The sequence below is a fragment of the Lathamus discolor genome, chromosome 1 (assembly GCF_037157495.1).
Source record: "Lathamus discolor isolate bLatDis1 chromosome 1, bLatDis1.hap1, whole genome shotgun sequence".
NCBI lineage: Eukaryota > Metazoa > Chordata > Aves > Psittaciformes > Psittacidae > Lathamus > Lathamus discolor.
In genome coordinates this window covers 69,740,263-69,757,722 of record NC_088884.1, presented here as the reverse complement: position 1 = coordinate 69,757,722, position 17,460 = coordinate 69,740,263, and the positions used below count along the sequence as shown (strand labels likewise).

The following is a 17,460-nucleotide window of genomic DNA, read 5'->3' as shown; positions in this document are numbered from 1 at the left end:
GGAGCCTGGAAACCTCCTCATGCTTGGCTTCACTTCAGCCTTCCTCACAGTTGCCTTTTGGGCAGAAAAGAAGTGGCTGTCCAAGAGGCAAGGCAATGGATGGAGCCCAGGGAAGGAACAAACCCAACTGCGATTTAGCTGCAGCCCACAGCAGCCCTCCAAACCCACCCTCTTTTCCTTAGTGGTTTCCTTGCACGCTAAGGCTGCAGCCACCAGAGGTCAATGTGACCACATCAACCTCAACTAGCTGTGGCGCACAGAGCCCCTCTGAACCTGGGACGAACACATAGAGTAGGTGGTGTTTTCCACCCCTCAGGACATAACTTCGGGGCAGATGTGTATGTAAACCAACATCCAAAGCATCGATTACAATGCAACTTCAGCACTATCCTGAAAGAAAGGGCTTGAGAGTGACAATCTCCTCAACTAGCATCCTGCAGCCTCTCCGAACTGAGACCCTGTTACTTGCTTGCGGTCCTACAGGACCCCAGAGTGTTCCCATCACTCCAAGGATGCTTCATCCTGGTAGTTTCAGCGTCACTCGGGTGTGTTCTCACCAGTCCCAGACCTGCCTTGCTAGCAATAGGTGGAAATGGGCTACCTGTCCTCCCCTGAGTGCCGGTTCTGCTCCCTGAGGTGCCAGGTCTGTCGCAGTGAATGAGGTCTGCCACAGACCCAGGCTGGCTGAACAAAACAAATAGCTGACCTGCAGCCAGAGGAAGGCAAATGGGTTAAATAAGCAGCTCATCAATCTGGATCAGAAGCCAGACAGGAAAGAAGGGGTTGTGCAGAATCACGCCTAGATAGCTTTGTAACAGCCAGCAGCTCCTCTGCACTCCTGTGCGTACCAGTTGCCTTTCTCCACCTCACCTATGTCTTCCCCTGGGCCTCCTCAGACACCGAGAAGTCCTTTCCATCCTTTCCTCCCAGCCCTTTTATCACCTATATAGACAGCCACCTCATCAGAGCGAATGAATCACTCGTATTCCCCCTCCATCAGCGCCCTGTGGGACGTCAGGTTTCCCCACATGAGAGCTGTGTCCTTCAAGAAGACCCCACTGGACTACAGGGTCATCAGTGGATGTGCTATACCACAGAACGGGCCATGGTTCACCTGTTGGGGGAGGAAGATGCCACTCTTTCAGACCTACCAGCAGATTTGCTCCATAAAGCAACATAATTAACTCCCCCAAAACTCCCTTCTGCTATAACAGTTGAATGTTTGAGAACATGGGTTGGCAATGTACATGGGAAGGCATGTTGGCTTTTCAGCCTGCAACCCATTAAAGCTCCAGCAGCAGCTGTCAGAGAACAGATCCTGGTTCACCTGGCCTTGCAATTAATGGTTTGGGCAACAAACCCCAGCTTGGTGACTTTCTAGCCCCAGGAATATCTAACTGCCATAGGGAGGGCAATGCAACTGCGAGAGAGGGAGGCTTTGCTGGGTCAGGACCAGGCCAGGACCTTTTCCTCTTGGCTGGAGAGCAAACCTATCCAGGACACAGAGCAGGAAAAGAGCGGAGCTCATGCTGATAGAAGCAAAGTCCCTCCGGAGAGGGCAAAGAACAGCACCTGTAACACTGCTCCAGAGCCATAGGGTGGCACCACCCCACCGTCCAACCTCTGGGGGAAGGAGGTGGCTGGGCAAAGCCCAAAAGCTTTAGGTCCGCGTGGCCTTACGCTGGAGCTCTTGCAAAGGGAAGGATGTGGGGTGCCAAGGGCTGTGCCTGCTCCTACCACACAGCCCTGCCAGGGCTCCTTGCTGCTGACTGCTGCGGTCCTTCCCAAGCCTTTCCACTGTGGAGATGCCAGACCCACACCGAAGTGCACTCACACCCCGCTGCTGCTGACTTACACTGGGCACAGCTATTCTCATCCTACAGCAGCACAGAGACAGCTGCTGCACTGAGCCAGGACCAGGCTTCCCGCAGGACAGCAAAGGGGCAGCATCCCCCTTCTGCTCCCATTGCCTAACGGGGTGTGCTCCAGGGCATCTGTCAGAGGTGGGTCTGCACAGAGCACCTCTCAACCCACGTTCAGCATGGGCCAAGGGCTGCAAACCAAAGCTGAGACATGACAAACTCGGTACATATGTGACCTAGCCGGAGCGTGCCAGAGGTGAAAACGAGAGCACAACATCTTGGACTTCATTTCCTCCTCCACATACCACCGTGGCCACACCAGATGCCCTGCAGGATGTGACCTTAGATAACACGGGAGGTCCTGCAGCACTTCTTTCTGCTGCACAGGATTTGTGCTGGAGCCATTATGACTGAAGGTACTGTGATTGTAACCTTCTCCTAATCACTCCTCCATGCCTGGGGTTCCCAGAGCTCCCCATTCCTGCATCCCAAAGCCAGTATATACACCCAGTTACCTCTTCGCCTTGGCCTGAGTGGCTCTTCACCCTTCAGACCATTCCACGGAGACCAGCATCAGCCAAAGCCAGAGACAGCCACGGCAGGAATCAAAGGCTGGGGTGCAGGAGCCATGCCTCACTTCGCAGGAAGCCAGCTGCAGCCTCCCTGCTAGACCAGCTCTTCACAAGCCCCAGGAACATAACCCCAGCCCCTCTGGCTGCTGGATGCCCATTTCTCCTGGGAAGGAGTCATGCCCTGCCCCAGGGATGCGACCCCAGGGCTGAGAGCCATAGACAGATGCGAGCTGGAGCCTGCCCAAGAGCAGCGAGCTCTCCAAGTCCTTTCCCTTTCGTGGGGGTCTGGTAGTCACATAAACAGGAAAAGCCTGGCCCTCTCCCGCTCCCTTCCATGGCTCTGCCTCCCTCCCCTCCTCGCTGCAGTGATGCAAGCCCCAGCGCTGGGCTGCTTGGCCCCCACGGGAGGAGCTGCCGCCTGGCCCCTGACCTCCAGGCTCCGCATTTCCTGTGGCAGCCGAGGAGGGAGACGAGGCCCCTTCTTCCAGACACTGGGGCTGGGCGTAAAGGGGCCTCTGCGGGACAGCCCGGCACGGGGAGGAGAGGCTGCGGTGGTCCTCTGCCAGCAGCACGAGGTCGGAGGAGGCAAAGATGCCAGTGGGAGCATCACTGGGACAGGGAGCCTTGGGCTGAAATGAGAGGGCGAGGGCCACGCGCCCGCCCCAGCCCTGCTGCCTGCTCTCCAAACCCTTCTTTATCTCCTGGTGCTTATTTTCTGTGGCCTTCCCTCCTAAAACCAAAGGCTGCCACAGCAGGAGGGACCAGAGCCCATGGCTGCAGAGAAGGGTGCAGTTTTATCTCCAGCTCACCCAGCACAGCGCTGTTAACCCTCAGCGAGTGAAGCCCAGCCGCAGGAATAGGTGCACATCCTAACATGAAAAAGCTGGGGCTGCTTCCTCATGTTACCCCTTTCCCGCAGGGAGGACTAAGCTAAAGCAGGCATCCCCTGCCCCTCTGCACATCCGCCATGGGTCAGCACAAGGAGCAGGACTGAGATGCCTGGAGGGGAGCAAGGGGAAGAACTGAGCTTTGCTGAAGGCATTCAGCTTGAGAGGCAGACCCCCACCCCTGGGGTCCCAGCCCGTGCTTGGGCTCTATGCCAGCCCTAGCTTGTTAAAGGCCAGGATGCTGGCCAGATGTGAAGCCCAAGACGCTGGCCAGATGTGATGCCCGCTCTTCGGAGGTGCCGGATGCCTGGGGAGAAGGGGGAGGGCGGATGGCATCCCGGATGAAAACCTCTGGCATGCCTCTGCTCCGATCTCCACTCTGCCCTGGAATGCGCCTGCCAGCAGCATGTGGGAAAGTGGAGTCAGCAGAGACCTTGGATGTGTCAGCTCCCCGGCTGAGTAAACAAGAGGAGCCCTGGCAAGCGTTCAGCCCCGAGCATCCAAGACCTTGGAAAAAAGGGGGTTGGAGGTGGGGAGGTTCTTCTGTTGCCTCCTTGTTCAATCCCTGCAAAACACCCCCTAACCTCTCCCCTACCTCAGGTGCTAACATCACCTCCGCTCACCCCTACCACCTCTGCAGAGGTGTGGGGGGGAACTCTCCCCGAGGCGTTTCCAGCACCCGCCTGTCAGATCTAACATCTGGGAGAGACACTGCCGCAAAAGGAGGGTCTGGAGGAGAAAGAGGTGGGATAAAGGCATTTATCACACGCACACCCATCCACGGCGCTTGGCCATCTCCCAGACAGCGGGGTGCACCAGCATGGAGTGCGGGCACTACTGGCACTGCCGTGGTGAGCACAGTGATGGCTGGGGCAGAGGCACGCTACAGCTCCTAGATAAATACCTGCCAGCCCCAGCTGGGGACATTCCCACCTGGAAGTGCCAGCTCCAGCCACCCTGCCTGCAGGTTTCACCGGCTCAAGGAGAGCTGCCAAACAACAGGTTTCCCCAATGCCAGTTGGAGACATGCTCCCACCGCTCCCTGGGCTGCTGGCGTTGCCTCCCTTATCTCCTCCATAAAGCACGCCCATGCGCAGCAGCTCCTCATCACTGGGATGCGGGTTAGAGGGATGGGCTGGGGAAGGTCCCCCTGCATCCCAGCAGTGCACCCCATCATCTCCCGGGGGGCGAGCGCCCATGGCGGCGGCACAGGGCGGCCGCGCTCACCTCCTGGCCACTGTCCCACGTCCCCTATCGCTGCTCGGCAGGCGCGGGCTCCCAGAGAATGAGCCATTGTTCCCCGGCCCTGCGGCCTCTTCCTGTCCCCACAGGGCTGCGAGACAAACAAAAGCAGAGCCAGACGCAGTTGGGGAGGAGGCTGGGCCTGCTCCCCTCCTCCAGATCCCGCAGCAACCCCGCAGGCAGCAGCCAGACGGATGCCCGCCTTGGGGGAATGGGCAGGGACACCCCTATTTTTAGCTGCCTCTGCATTCCCATCCCCTTCCTTCCGTGCGCCCAAAATACATGGGCTGGATGGACAGGCAAAATCATTATGATATAAAAAGAGTCATCCAGGCCTTGTGTCCAACCGCTCCCCTGGCTTTCACCTCTTCCCTTTGGCCGGGACAGGTTCCTCGTGCATGGACTCTCTCGTGCCAGGGATGACCTCTCTTCATCCCCATGCCTTGTTCTTTATATACCCACATCCTCTCTCCACTCATTGCATCGTTCCTCATCCCCGCATCCCATTCCCTGTCTGCACCATGGGTGCATCCCCCTTCCCTCTACAGTCCCCTCTCCTACGCCGTGCCAGCCATGGGGACCTTCTCTTGAAACCCCCCAGCTCCTCCTTTCCCCAAAGCACCTTCCCCACCTCCTCAGGCAATCAATCTCCAAAAGGCTCTTTCCTCCCAGAGCCCCCCAGTTTCCTGCTCCTCACCCCTATCCCCTATGCATCCCTCACCACCTCCCCCTTTCCTCACCCCAGCAGCATCCATCCCAGCTCTCTCCAACACGCATGGGCTTTAGACTCCTGCAGATGTGCTCCCCATCCTTATCCTGCCAAAGGAACATATTTGGGGGAGGGCAAATAGACCCCCATATGTCCCTTGTCACACAGAATGGCTTCTCCAATAGCAAATGGATACCTGAGCCCCTGCAGTCCCCCCTGCAACTCCTTAACATCTATGAAAAGGAACCAGAGAATCAAGTGGCATTTGGGGGGGTGTTGTTCTGAGGAGATGCAATATACATACATGAGTATATGCATATATACATATATATTTACATCTCCTTTCCCAGTGCCTGGAATCACAGAGGTGTTTCCAGGCCACAGGCAGCTGTTCCTGGATTGCTTCTGGTTTATGCAACATCCTCCCTCCCCTCTCAGCCATGTCCCAAACCCCCCCTTCCCTTTCATCTGTGCCTGGGGGAAAGTTGGAGGGAGAGAGCACAGAGCAGGGTCTGTCCCAGGATCTGCCCCTCCATCCTTCCTCCCACAACACCCCCCAACACCCCTATAGCACCCCACATCCCCAGGCAGCAAACAGGAGGAAGCCGGGGAGGGTGGGAGGAGGAAGGAGGATGAAAACATTCAGGATAGGAGAAGATGGGCAGAGGGCAGGAGGCAGCCCGGCAGCAAGCCTGGGAACTTATCCGTACCTCCTCCTGGGCTTTGGCAAGCCTGGAGGCTTTGAGTTCCCAGCCCCGCTCCCAAGGGAAACCCCCTCCCCTCTCCCCACAAGCGGGACGTGGTCAATCCCATTCCTTCAGCCTCCCGCTGCTCCAGGGGAAGGGAGCTGGAGGAATAGGGGGGGAATTGGAAATAGGCTTTTACAGAGGCTGATCCACCCCCTTCTAACATGAGCGCATCTAACCTGATGCTGTCGCCTGCCTGGTGGTGCTCACCACAACCCACCCTGGCGCAGCGCAAGGATACTGGGAACTGCACCGGTCTGATCCCTCTCCCTGATTATCACAAGGGCTACGGGCACAGTGTGGGGAATGCACATCCCCGCGGGTGCCGCCAGAGCAGAAACCATGGCAGTGAACAAACTCCGGGGCATGAGGGATCCAGTGCCAGGGATTCTCTCACCAGGACACTGATGGGTGCCTCACACCTACGGCTTGCCCCGGGCTTGCTCACCCTAAAACCGGCTCTGCCTCCAGCTCATACCTAGGGCAGCGAGACGCATGCTGGAGGCAGCACCAAGGGCCATGGGCTGAGAGGAGGGACCTAGCAGCACCAGGTTGATGGGGAGCTGAATGAGGCCACACCAGGATGCGTAGTGAGGCAGGGAGCCCTATGGATCCCCCTCCCCATCATGGCAGGGGTCTGCCCCCCACCCCATGGCCGGCAGTAATTCCCATACCCATGTGGTGTGTGCCCTCACAGCCACTGTGAGGAGAATGGAAACATCTGGAAGTCACCCGCAAACAAGCGGCGCTCCCAGTTAATGAGGAAATATGAGCCGGAGACCCTGGGCAGCAACAGGATATCTGCTTCTTGTGCGCCGAGTGAGGCACCCCCTTCCCACTGAGCCCCCCGCCTGCCCTCCTTCCACAGGAAATTTCCAGGGATGGGGCTCCGGGAGGGCAGGCGGGGAGACAGGGAACAGAAATGGCAGGGTATAGAAACCCAGAGGTGAGCGCCCTGTCCACAAACTGGGATGCCCCATCACCTTCCCTCTGCTTTCCCCAGGCACCAGTGAAAGGGAAAAAGGGGGGTTTTCTTCTCCAGAGGGTTTTCCTGCATAAGCCTCCTTTGGGTATAGGGTCTGTGAGCAGCAGGGGTGCAAAGTGAGGCAGAAGGAAGGACTGAGCACCTGGAAGTGTGGGGCAGAGACCTCAGACCCACCCAGCATCCCTCCATCCCTCTCTCCATCCGCATTGTACTCAGCCACCTATAAGACCTCGGCCCCATGCTGGAGGGATGAGAAGAGGGGATGCAATTTGTGCAGCCCAGTCTTTGATGTTGTGGGAATCAAAGCAAATCCTACAGCCGGGAAAGCTGCGGGGCCACTTGTCTGATCCCATGATAAGCCCAATGGCCGGTCTGTCTGTGATGGTGAGACTGGTACTACTGCCTGGGGCAAAGGGCTGCAGATGGGATGAAAGGTTGGAGCGACTGAAGGCAAATGAGGTAGTCCAGCTGGGAGGGGTCCAGGCATTACCTCCTGCCCAGGGCAGCCATGGGTGGTACAGTGGCTCTACAGCACCATCCAGCCCCACAGCCACCTCTCATTCATCAACTGAGGTGCATAAACAGGCTGGGGGGGGGGGGGGGGCGGGGGAAGAGGGGGGGGCACACAGGGTTGTATGGATTCACTTTCCAGGCAGCTGTATATGAAAGAAGGGGGTACTGGGAGGGTGCAAAGAGCGGTACCACCTCTGTTCGTACCCGGGCAGCCAGAGGCCAGGATGGGTACCAGCTATTGGAGCTCACACATGCCCTGGAGGTCCCCAGCAGCTCCAGCAGGACATAAGTCACAGCCCAGCTGGTGTGGCCACAAGACCACAGAGTTTGGGGAGGCATGCTGAACAGGGGGCATTTCCAGCCGCCTTCCTGGAAGCAGAGTCCATCCTGGCCTGGAGCACAGAGATGCTTGGAGCAGGGGTGAGGAGGAGGAGGCAGCGCTGGGCCGGCTCCGCAAGGAGCGGAACGTGGCCCCTGTCCCATCTGGAAGAGATTTGTTCTGCATTCCCCGGCGGAGGCGGCTGCCGTCACCCGGGCTCTGCTCCCTGCCGCAGCCCCACTGCAGGGCACGGCAATGGGGGTGAGGGGACTGAGGGGGAGCCCCTTGGGCTGGGAGGGGGGGAGATGCCCTGGCAGGCCAGGCAGAGGGAGGAAACCTAAAGAAAGGGTCTTTTCCTGACTCTCCCAACACCCGCATTGGCTTCCTCTGAGCAGGACATGGGGAAAGATGTGCTTACCATACCTCTGGCAAGCAGGGAGGATGCAGGTCATGATTTCTTGTCCTTTTCCTGCTGGTGGTACAGCTTACCCCATTCAGACCTGAGCTCCCACCTCCCTCCAAGACACAGACCAACTTAGAAGGACCACCAAAACACACAGTCCCTCTGCTCCTCATTATAATGGAGAAGACCTCCACAGAAGGTCTGGACAACTATCCCATTTCACAGAGGAGAAGCCTGAGGCCAAGAATGGTGCCAAACCCCTACTGCTGCTTAGCAAACCTCCGAGCAACAAGGTTCTCCTGCCTGGGCATCCCAGCACAAGCCGCCTAAGCCTAGCGAGAAGCCAGGCTCCATTTTGACATCTCTGCAGACATCTTGTCATCCCTTCAGCCAGGCCCTGCTTAACCCCAACAAGTCTTGTCTCGCCTTTGCCAGCACAGACACCTCCCTTCTCCTCCGCAGGGCCCTGAATGGGTGCTTGTGCCTGGCCACAAGCTCCTTGGCAGAGCCACCAAGGCCATGAGGGTCATCAATGGCACTGGTGATGCCGTGCCCACTGATGCAGGTTGCCCCTCATTAGCACTGATAGGGTCTTTTGCCCTGTAACCACCAAGGAGCAAAGCAACAAAGCACGGTGCCAGAGGGATGTGGTGTCCCATGTGTGGGCAGAACCTCCCCTGGTGCCACCAAGGAGCACCTCCTTGAACTTACCCACTGCCACCGCCTTACCCCGGGGTCTGACACACTGCCAGTGGCATGACGCTTGTCCTGAGCCCATTATGAATGCCCAAATGGCCCACGCAGCATTCAGGGAGCCTGTTACCCTGCTAAAGCTCAACCCAATGCTACCCACAGGTCCTGGTATGACCACCCACCCGCATAGAGTCATAGAACAGTTTGGGCTGGAAAGGACCTTAAGATCATCCAGTTCCAACCCCCTGCCATGGGCAGGGACCTCTCACACTGGACCATGTCACCTAAGGCTCTGTTCAACCTGGCCTTGAACACTGCCAAGGCTGGGGCATTTACCACTTCTTTGGACAACCCATTCCAGTGCCTCACCACCCTCACAGGGAAGAACTTCTTCCTTAGATCTAACCTGAACTTCCCCTGTTTGAGTTTGAAGCCATACCCCATTCCTGGCTGCCAGCACTACACCACAGGCACTAGGACTTCCCATCCAACATGGGACGGGATGACCCTGTGCGATACCCACACGCAGGGGGCAAACTCCTTTCCTTTTCTCCCTGGCCAGGCTCCCCTAACCAGGTTATAGCCAGCAATCTGGGCTTCCCCCTTCCCCCAGATCCATTGCAGCGGGTGCATCAGGAGGCCGGGATGCCGGAGGACGGGAAATGGCCGTGGGGAAGTGGGGAGGAGCAGGGGGGGGCAGAGGAGTTCCTGAAGTTTTCTGTCCTGGATAGTTGGAATAAATCTCATTTTCTCTGGTCTCCTGCCGAGGCGAGGATTGGCTCAGCGGTGCTGCAGCCCGCCCTCCTCCTTCCCACGTCCCCTCCCCGACAGCTTCGCTCCCTCTCTCCGGTGGCATTGGGGCGTCAGCCTGGGAGAGCCAAGCCTTGGGGGGACAGCCGTGGGGGCAGGCATGCCCCCCTCCCTTTGTGCCCCCCTGCGCTCCGGGGTGCGGCAGCAGTAACCCTCGGAGGGGCCAGCAAGAAGTGTCTGCCAACTTTTCGTCCAGAGGACAGAGAGGAAAAATAATAGCCCTGGTTTGGAAGAGGTAAATCCTGGAAGTTTTGATTCCTCGGTTGGTAGAGCTGGAGGGTGGAAGAGGGGTGTCAGGGGCAGAAGGAAAAGGGTGGAGAGGGTGGTGGGAGAAGGGCAAAGCGGGACGGGTGGCAAAGCAATGGGGATGGGAAGGATGGCAAAAGAGAAAGGGAGAAGGCAGGAATGCAACAGGAAACCGTGAGGAAGGAAAGTGGGACTGAGGAGAGGGGAGACAGGAGGTGGAGGGGACAAGGAGAAAAAGGGGGTGAAGTAGGGTCCCATCGTGGGGGACACTCCGCTTCCCACCCCTTGCTCAGGATGCCCCTTGGAGCCCTGCAGGCTGTTAGGCACCTCGATTCTGGGGGCTTGGGGGGCAGAAAGGGAGCACTTTGGGACAGGGGGTCAGGGAGAGGATGGCTGGAAACTGCCCGCCTCTGGAGCGCCGGCTCCGTGTCCCAGCGTGTCTGCTTAGAAGAACTCTTGTTATACAGAGAGCTATAACTCTATGTATATATATAGCAGCTGGCAGCACAGGAGTCGGACTCAGGCTTCACTGCCTACTGCCCGGCGCTGCTCCAGGGGAGCTGGAAGAGGCCCAGCCTGGCTAACTGAGCTTTTTTTCCCCTTCCCCAAAAGCCTGTCCCTGCTGGCTTTCCCCATCCCAGAGCAGTGACCCAACGGGGGAGCTGCTGCCTCCCTCCCTGCAGGGAAAGGGTGGTTTGTCAGCACTGGGGAAGGCTGGGAAAGCCTTCCTGGCCGCCTACAACCATTTCCACTGCCTCTTCCCCCTATTGAGACCACCCCAACTTCTCCTCGCCCTCTTTTGGAGTATTTCCCCTTTGGGGGGGGTGGGGGGGTGGTGGTAAGGAAAGGAGAAGGGGGAGGGAAGAGGCTGCTTTCAGCAGCTCCAGCCAACTAGACATCTGGATTATTTCCCCCCCCCCCCCCCCTTCCTGGTTTCCGCTCTTCCCAGCAAGCAGAACAGCTCTGGCCATTCCTGGCTAGTGGAAAACCAGTGGTAACCAGCTGAACCTGGGGGGAAACCGGGGGAGGCCAGGCTGGGAGGAGGAGGAGATGCCAGCGGTTGGTCTTTGAGGGCAGGGGGCTTCCTGGAGGAGCTGAGCAGGGATCCAGGGAGAGGATGCTGGGGAAGAGGAGGTCAGGATGAGCTGGAAGCGATGTCTGGACAGATGGGTGGCCAGGCAGCAGGGTCCCTTGCACAGTGGAGGAAAGGAGAGCGGATGGGTTGCCCTTTGCCCATAGAATCACGAGTCTGCTTGAGCACAGGGGAGGGCTCACAGGGGCAGAAGGAAGAAGGAGAAAGGGGGAGACTGGAGGGAGAAAAAGCCTGCCAGAAACCTGCCATCCAGGTAGGGTTGGGCACCAGCTCCCTCCCTCCTCTCCTAGCACCTGCTGCTGCCAGCAGGCAGGGAGAGCCAGGGGTGCTGGCTTGAGTCCCTGTGGTGGCCAAGGGACAAGGAAGGAGAAACTCTCCTCCTCCCAGCTCCTCACTCAGCAGTTCTCCAGGCAGGGAGCAAGGGGATGCTCTCCTCCTGCATCCTGCTATCCCTCACATCCGCACAATGCCAGCCCTAGTTCCATGCAGGGCAGGTCTCCTGTGCAGGGGACCCGAGGCGGGCTGGGGGAGTACATCCCATAGAGTAACCCTGCACCCACTTTGGGTTTCTCAGGGGCTTCAGTGTGCGGAGGGAAAGGGAAACTCAAGGGCTATAACTTGCCTAATACCCTCCCCTAGGGCCCAGAGTGTTCCTGGGGGATCCAAAATGACAGGTCAAAACCAGGGTTGCATCTCTCTGCCTAGGGTGCTGAGATGCCCGTTGTGCTGCAGGGACCACCCCAGCGGTTTCCTTGCACTCCTGACCCAGTGGCTATGGGTGGGCTTCTGCCAGAGGGAGGAAATTGCTCCTGGGTCATTCTCCCACCCCAAGCCTGCCATGTGCTTGTCCCATCCCGGCCACGATGCAGCACTGCCTAACCTCCGTGAGCAGGAGCTGCGTGAGCCAAGGAGCTGGGGCCAGCCTGCCACTGTCCCCACTGCCACCCCGGGAGGCAGCCAATGGTGCTGGAGCTGCCAGGGGAGGTTTGTTTTCCCTTCCCCAGGCATTAACCCCTGGCAGATAAGAGGGGCCCCGGGTGAGCAAACAGGGCCAGGGCAAGGTGAAAACACGTGCAGCCAGCCAGGAAAGCAGCTTCATGCCCAGGGCTCCCCCTTGCCAGAAGCTCTGCCACCCTGGCATCACCTGAGTGCTCTGAGGTGACACGGGGAAAGGCAGGGGAGGCAGGCGAAGCAGCGCAGGGATGGGGGTACCCACACAGGGACGGGGTGATGCAAGGCTCCTGCATCGCCTTTTGCCACGCTGCCCTCCACTGCTGGTCCTGCTGAAAGGACTCAGCTCCGTCCTGTTCTCCGGGCCCCTAAGTGGGAACTAAGGCCAGGGAGGGCACTTTCCTGAGGAGGGCATCCGGACCACTGATGCTCTGAGGTGTCCCAGGTCCCACATCCTCTCCTTGTCTCATCTTGCCCTGTTCTTCTTGCCACACAGAGCAATGTGGGATCTGGTGATCTGAGTGCCCTCCCTGCTGACTGGGGCCATCATCTCTCTGCCATCATATGCCTGGCTGCTACTTCCCAGTACCTCTTGGCCGAACCTGAGTGCAGGGACCCATCCCACCTTCCCTCCCAACCTCAGTCAATCACCTCCCTTGCCCTGCCTCAGTTTCCCCTGCCTGCAGAGCAGCTGCCCTCCCTCCTCCCTGCTGCTCCAAGGGCCCAGCCAGAGTTCAACAAACAAACCAATATACAAATAGTGCATTTCCCTCCGCGCCAGCCCTCCTCCCCGAGAAGCACGCGGTCCCCAGGCCTCACCCTCTGCCCAAGGGCTCATCTGAATAGCAAAAAGAAGGGAGAGGTTTCTTACCCCAGGAGCCTGGGCCCTGGGAGGAGGTGCTGCCTGGGAGGGAAATCCTCAGCCTGTGTCGCGGCACGGGTCCAGAGAAGCTGCTTTGCAGGGCGGGGAAACTGAGGCACAGCAAGAGAGGTCAGAGAAGCCGGTCCTGGCATGCAGCTGAGGTGGTTGGGAAGATCCCCTCCGAGCTCCTCACCATTCATTCCTCTTGTCTTGTCTAGGTGGCCACCGGCACTGAGGCGCTTGCCCACCCCAAGCCCCGGTCACCTGCTGCCCCGTCTGTGACCTGCTCCCCTTACCCGACAGCAGCAGCGCAGTGGATTAACCCCTAAGCCTGCAGCCAGACACAGCCTCCAGCAGCCTCCGCAGCACCTGGGGTGACCCCAGACACCCCCTGGGGACCCCCCTCTGCCTGCCACCGGCTGCGGGTGGCTTCATGAGCACGACATAGAGCAGGGAAGCAGGGGACAGGCGCCCTCCCCACCTGCGGAAAGCCAAGGTGACGTGAGCCATCCCACCCGGAACACCAGCGCAGGAGCAATGGGGCGGCCGGGGATGTGACAGGCCACCCCAGTGCTGGAAGCCCAGCGAGGGCCGGTTTTGGAGGTGTTTTTCAACGACAAGGGCAAGGCGAGGGGTTCATCATGAGCTTGGGGAAGCTGCCGGTGCTCAGCTGGGTGTCAGGCTCGCACGGGAAGCGGCGGCTGAAGTCGGAGCTGACGCCGGACATGATCAGCCCACCGCTGGGGGACTTTCGGCACACCATGCACGTGGGGCGCGGCGGGGACGTCTTCGGGGACACCTCCTTCCTCAGCAACCACGGTGGAGCCGACACCGCCAAAGCCAACAACTTCTTTGCGCGGACGCTGCGGCACGTCCGCCGGACGCCGCTGAGGAGCCGCGGCAGCGGGAGCCAGGCATCGCCGGCACCCCCAGCCGTCTCGCCCATCATCAAGAACGCCATCTCACTGCCGCAGCTCAACGAGGGCACGTACGATGGCGGCAGCAGCGGCCGGGGCTTGACCAGCAAGTTCTCCTTCAAAAGCGCCTCCAACAGCTTCTCCAAGACGCACCAGACCTACGGTGAGTGAAGCGCGGGGCAGAGGCCGGTGCCCAGGCACAGTGTGTCCTCTGCAGCCTTTCTCCATCGCTCCGTGCCTCGGTTTCCCCACTGAAGGACTTCAGCCTCTCTGCAGAGACAGGACATTTAGGAGTCCCCAGTCCCGATAAATCCATGCGAGGAGACAACCTATCCTTGCTTTCAATTGCACTCCTTGCTCCTGCCCTTGGCGGGTCTCCCCCAAAGTGGGATATGGATGGTTTCTCCTCTCACACAGCCGGCAGCCCATGTAGAGTTGCTGTAAGGGGGTGCCCTCCATCTCCCCCCAGCCCTACACCTTCCCTATGAGCAGTCCCCCCAGGAGGGTGTTGGGGCAGTGGGGCAATGCCCATACCAAGGTTGCGAGGTCAAGAGGACCTATGGCACAGCCTTCCCTACCTCTGCACACAGATGCTCTATCCCTGTCCCTAGCTGTGCAACCTCCCCCATCTCCATGTGCTCCTGAAGGGACTCCATCCCCTCCTTCCCCATTGTGCCACATCCCTCTGTGCTGGTTGGGGTCCAGGGTGGACCTTTGGGAAGGACAGGATGGGACAGCGGGGTAGCTCTTCTCTGGCCTCACAGCACTGGGCTACGGCTCAGCTTTTCCCCAGGGAGGGAGGTCTGGAGCAGAGGATCTGGGGTGGGAGGGGGATCTGGGGGTCCTGCAGCAGCGAGCCGGGGCAGACGGCTGGGCTCAGAGGGAAAGGCAAGCTGAGGCAATGCTGCCATCTCCTGGTCTTACCTGCCTGGCTCAGGCCCCACCAGCATCCTCCCAAGGCCAGAGCCCACCTGGAGACCCTCTGCTGTAACTCGGGCCTTTGGAGATGTCCACGCAGACACCGGCTTGCCCCTTACAGGCCAGCGCCAACGACGGGACCGTGCCATTTCGGTGTCAGTGTCCCTTGTCCCCCGCAGATGTAAGGCAAGCTTCCTCCCACCTCGCCATCCCCTGACTCACCAGCCATCCTTTCTGCACTGCAGGGCTGGAGTCCGGGTTTTGCACCATCCCTCGCGTCCCTCGCTTGGAAAAGGCCCAAGAGAGCTCCTTCCCCGGGGAAACAGAGCTGACGCGCTCAGACTCCCTGCTCTCCTTCCGTCTGGACCTGGGGCCCTCGCTTATGAGCGAGCTCCTCCAGGTCATGAGCTTCTCCGAAACCAATGGCAGCGGAGTGGGGGAGAATGGCACAGGTCTCCTGTGCGGTGAGGGGACCAGGGATGGTGTCCCTCCGGCACTGGGAGAGGACAAGGCAATGTCCAGCTTCTGGGACCGCTCTGGGCAGAGCAGCCTGTCGCGGGCCAGCTCACTGCCGGGACTGTCAGTCTGTGCCAATGGAGAGGCACATGCCATCGAGGGCACCGGAGAGGACCCTGCCTGGGCCTCAGGGCTGGGGACATCACCCAGAGGGACTCCGTGGCAGGGCCATTGGAACGACTGCACCATCGAGGCGGGAGAGTTTGACCGGGCAACACAGGTCCTGGCACGTCACTATGGTGGGACCAGCACCCCACGGAGCTCGGAGAAGGGTGAAGGTCCCCAGCAGGCCCGGACGCAGACCCTATGGGGGAGCCCCAGCAGCTTGTGGCGGTCACAAGTGACAGGGGAGAGCCGATCCGCCGAGACCACCTGGAACCAAGGAGATGAGGAGGAGGAGGAAGAGGCCACGTTCTCTAGCCTGCAGGAGGGGTACGCTGGTGCCCAGGGGAGGCGCAGCAACTCCTTCGAGTATGCCGATGAGGAGGAAGACGATGAAGTCAAGGTGTGAGCTGCCATCACAGCCCCCATCAGAAGCACTGGTGCTGGGGTCTTTGCCCTCCTCCCTGTCCCTGACCTGCAGGCAGAAGCATCACCAGCAGACCCAGTGGGCAACCTCCTTGCCAAGCTGGGGACACTGGGGAGGCTGGAGGTGGGGCAGGAGGAGAGCCCATCTCCTGAGAGGCTCCCTGGAGCTGGGCCTGGCTGCTGCAGGGGGCTGATGGGGGCTGTGCATTGCAGCACCAGGCACTGTGGCCCTTAGACTGCCATTAGACACCAAAGGGACATTCCAATGTGCCAAAGAAACTCCAAGCCCCTTCTTATCCCATCCAGTTCCCCCTAGACCCTCTTTCACATCCCTCAGCTTGCCCCTGCCAGCATGTCCAGGGATGTGCTCCATTCCCCCACCAAAGCCTCCAACTGCCCTCTCCCTCTGTGCTGCCACCGGTGCCCTTGCAGGTAGTCGCGCCAATAGCTCTGGCACATAGTGGACAGAGGTCTCCCCAGCTCCAGCTGGTGCAAGACCTTCTATATAGCACATCTGTCTATCAGGGGAGGTCAGCTGGGGGCTCAAGGCTAACCCCACAGAGCTGAGCTTTCTCTTTTTCCCTCTCCTCCCACCAGTAAAGCTGTGAGCTCAGTGTTCAGGGGGTGAGAGCACTCACAGAGATAACCAAAAGGGTCTTTCCACTTGCCTCCTGCTGCTGAGCATCCCTTAGGACAGCTCCTTTTCTGACTTCCACCTCCCTGCAGCAGGGAGGGGAGAAACTTCTTGTCTGGCTGGAGGCAGAGGCCAGGTTGTCAGGTCACCACATTCCGCAGCTCAGGCCCTAAAAACCAATTCCATTTCCCCTACCTCAGAACAAGGAGACTCCCACTCTGCAGCCACTCGGTCCGTGCCATCCTCACCTCCTCTTCCCCCTTCCCTACACATACATCCCTCTTTCCAGGGTGCCCCTTCCCAGGGGTATGCATGGAGGATGGCTAATGGCTAATGCCACTTGCCAAGCAACGTGGCCGCCCTGGAACGAGCTGCCCCCCACGCTGCCCCAGTGCAAACTGGTCCACACAGAAGTGCCTTTGTGCTGTGGCACGGAGCCGAGATTCTTGGGGGCTGAGGTCACTGGAGCGACCCTCACAGGACACCCCTTGTTCTTGGTGACAGGAGGGGGGAGATGCTGGGCCATGGCGCAAGGCTCACCCACCGCCCCTGGCAGGGAGCTCTGCAGGGCAGAACACAGAGCTCCGGTGTGCACGTGTGTTCTATGTGAAAGTGCCATTTGCAGTCTGGCCACCAAGGCTACAGGCAAGGCAGGGCAGGCAGCAGCTTCAAGGAGTCCCCAGCTCTGGCCATGCCATGCAGCAGCATCAGCTGTATCACTGCTGATGATACTGCTGATGAGAGCCCCGCACCCTGTGGCTCTCAGGATGAGTTCCCCCCACCCTCTGCTTCCCAGACCATAACACAAGCTCCAGACCAAAGACCCATATCTGTGGAATATCCTTTCTGCCTCCACTCTGTATCCCATGCACTTATTATTGTCCTTATTAAAACACTTTTGATACTAACTTCTCCTCTGGTGCCTCCCCTCAGCTGCAGCGACCTTATCTTCCTTGCTAAGTCTGATGGTGTCATGGCCACAAAATCCCATCCTCTCTGCTCTCAACAGGATTTGCCAGCACCTGTGGGATCCCTGGATTACTAGCCTGGTACT

At 59.3% G+C, this 17,460-nt stretch overlaps 1 protein-coding gene across 1 annotated transcript; it reads left to right on the top strand.

The window, feature by feature from the left end:
* Positions 1 to 9,697: 9,697 nt before the first annotated feature.
* On the top strand, positions 9,698 to 17,314 carry CDC42EP1 (CDC42 effector protein 1). The gene is made up of 3 exons (XM_065678858.1): positions 9,698 to 9,976; positions 13,112 to 13,973; positions 14,974 to 17,314. Exons 2-3 carry the CDS (start codon positions 13,535 to 13,537, stop codon positions 15,753 to 15,755), a joined length of 1,221 nt encoding a protein of 406 aa, XP_065534930.1. The 5' UTR covers positions 9,698 to 9,976; positions 13,112 to 13,534; the 3' UTR covers positions 15,756 to 17,314.
* The last annotated feature ends 146 nt before the right edge of the window (positions 17,315 to 17,460 follow it).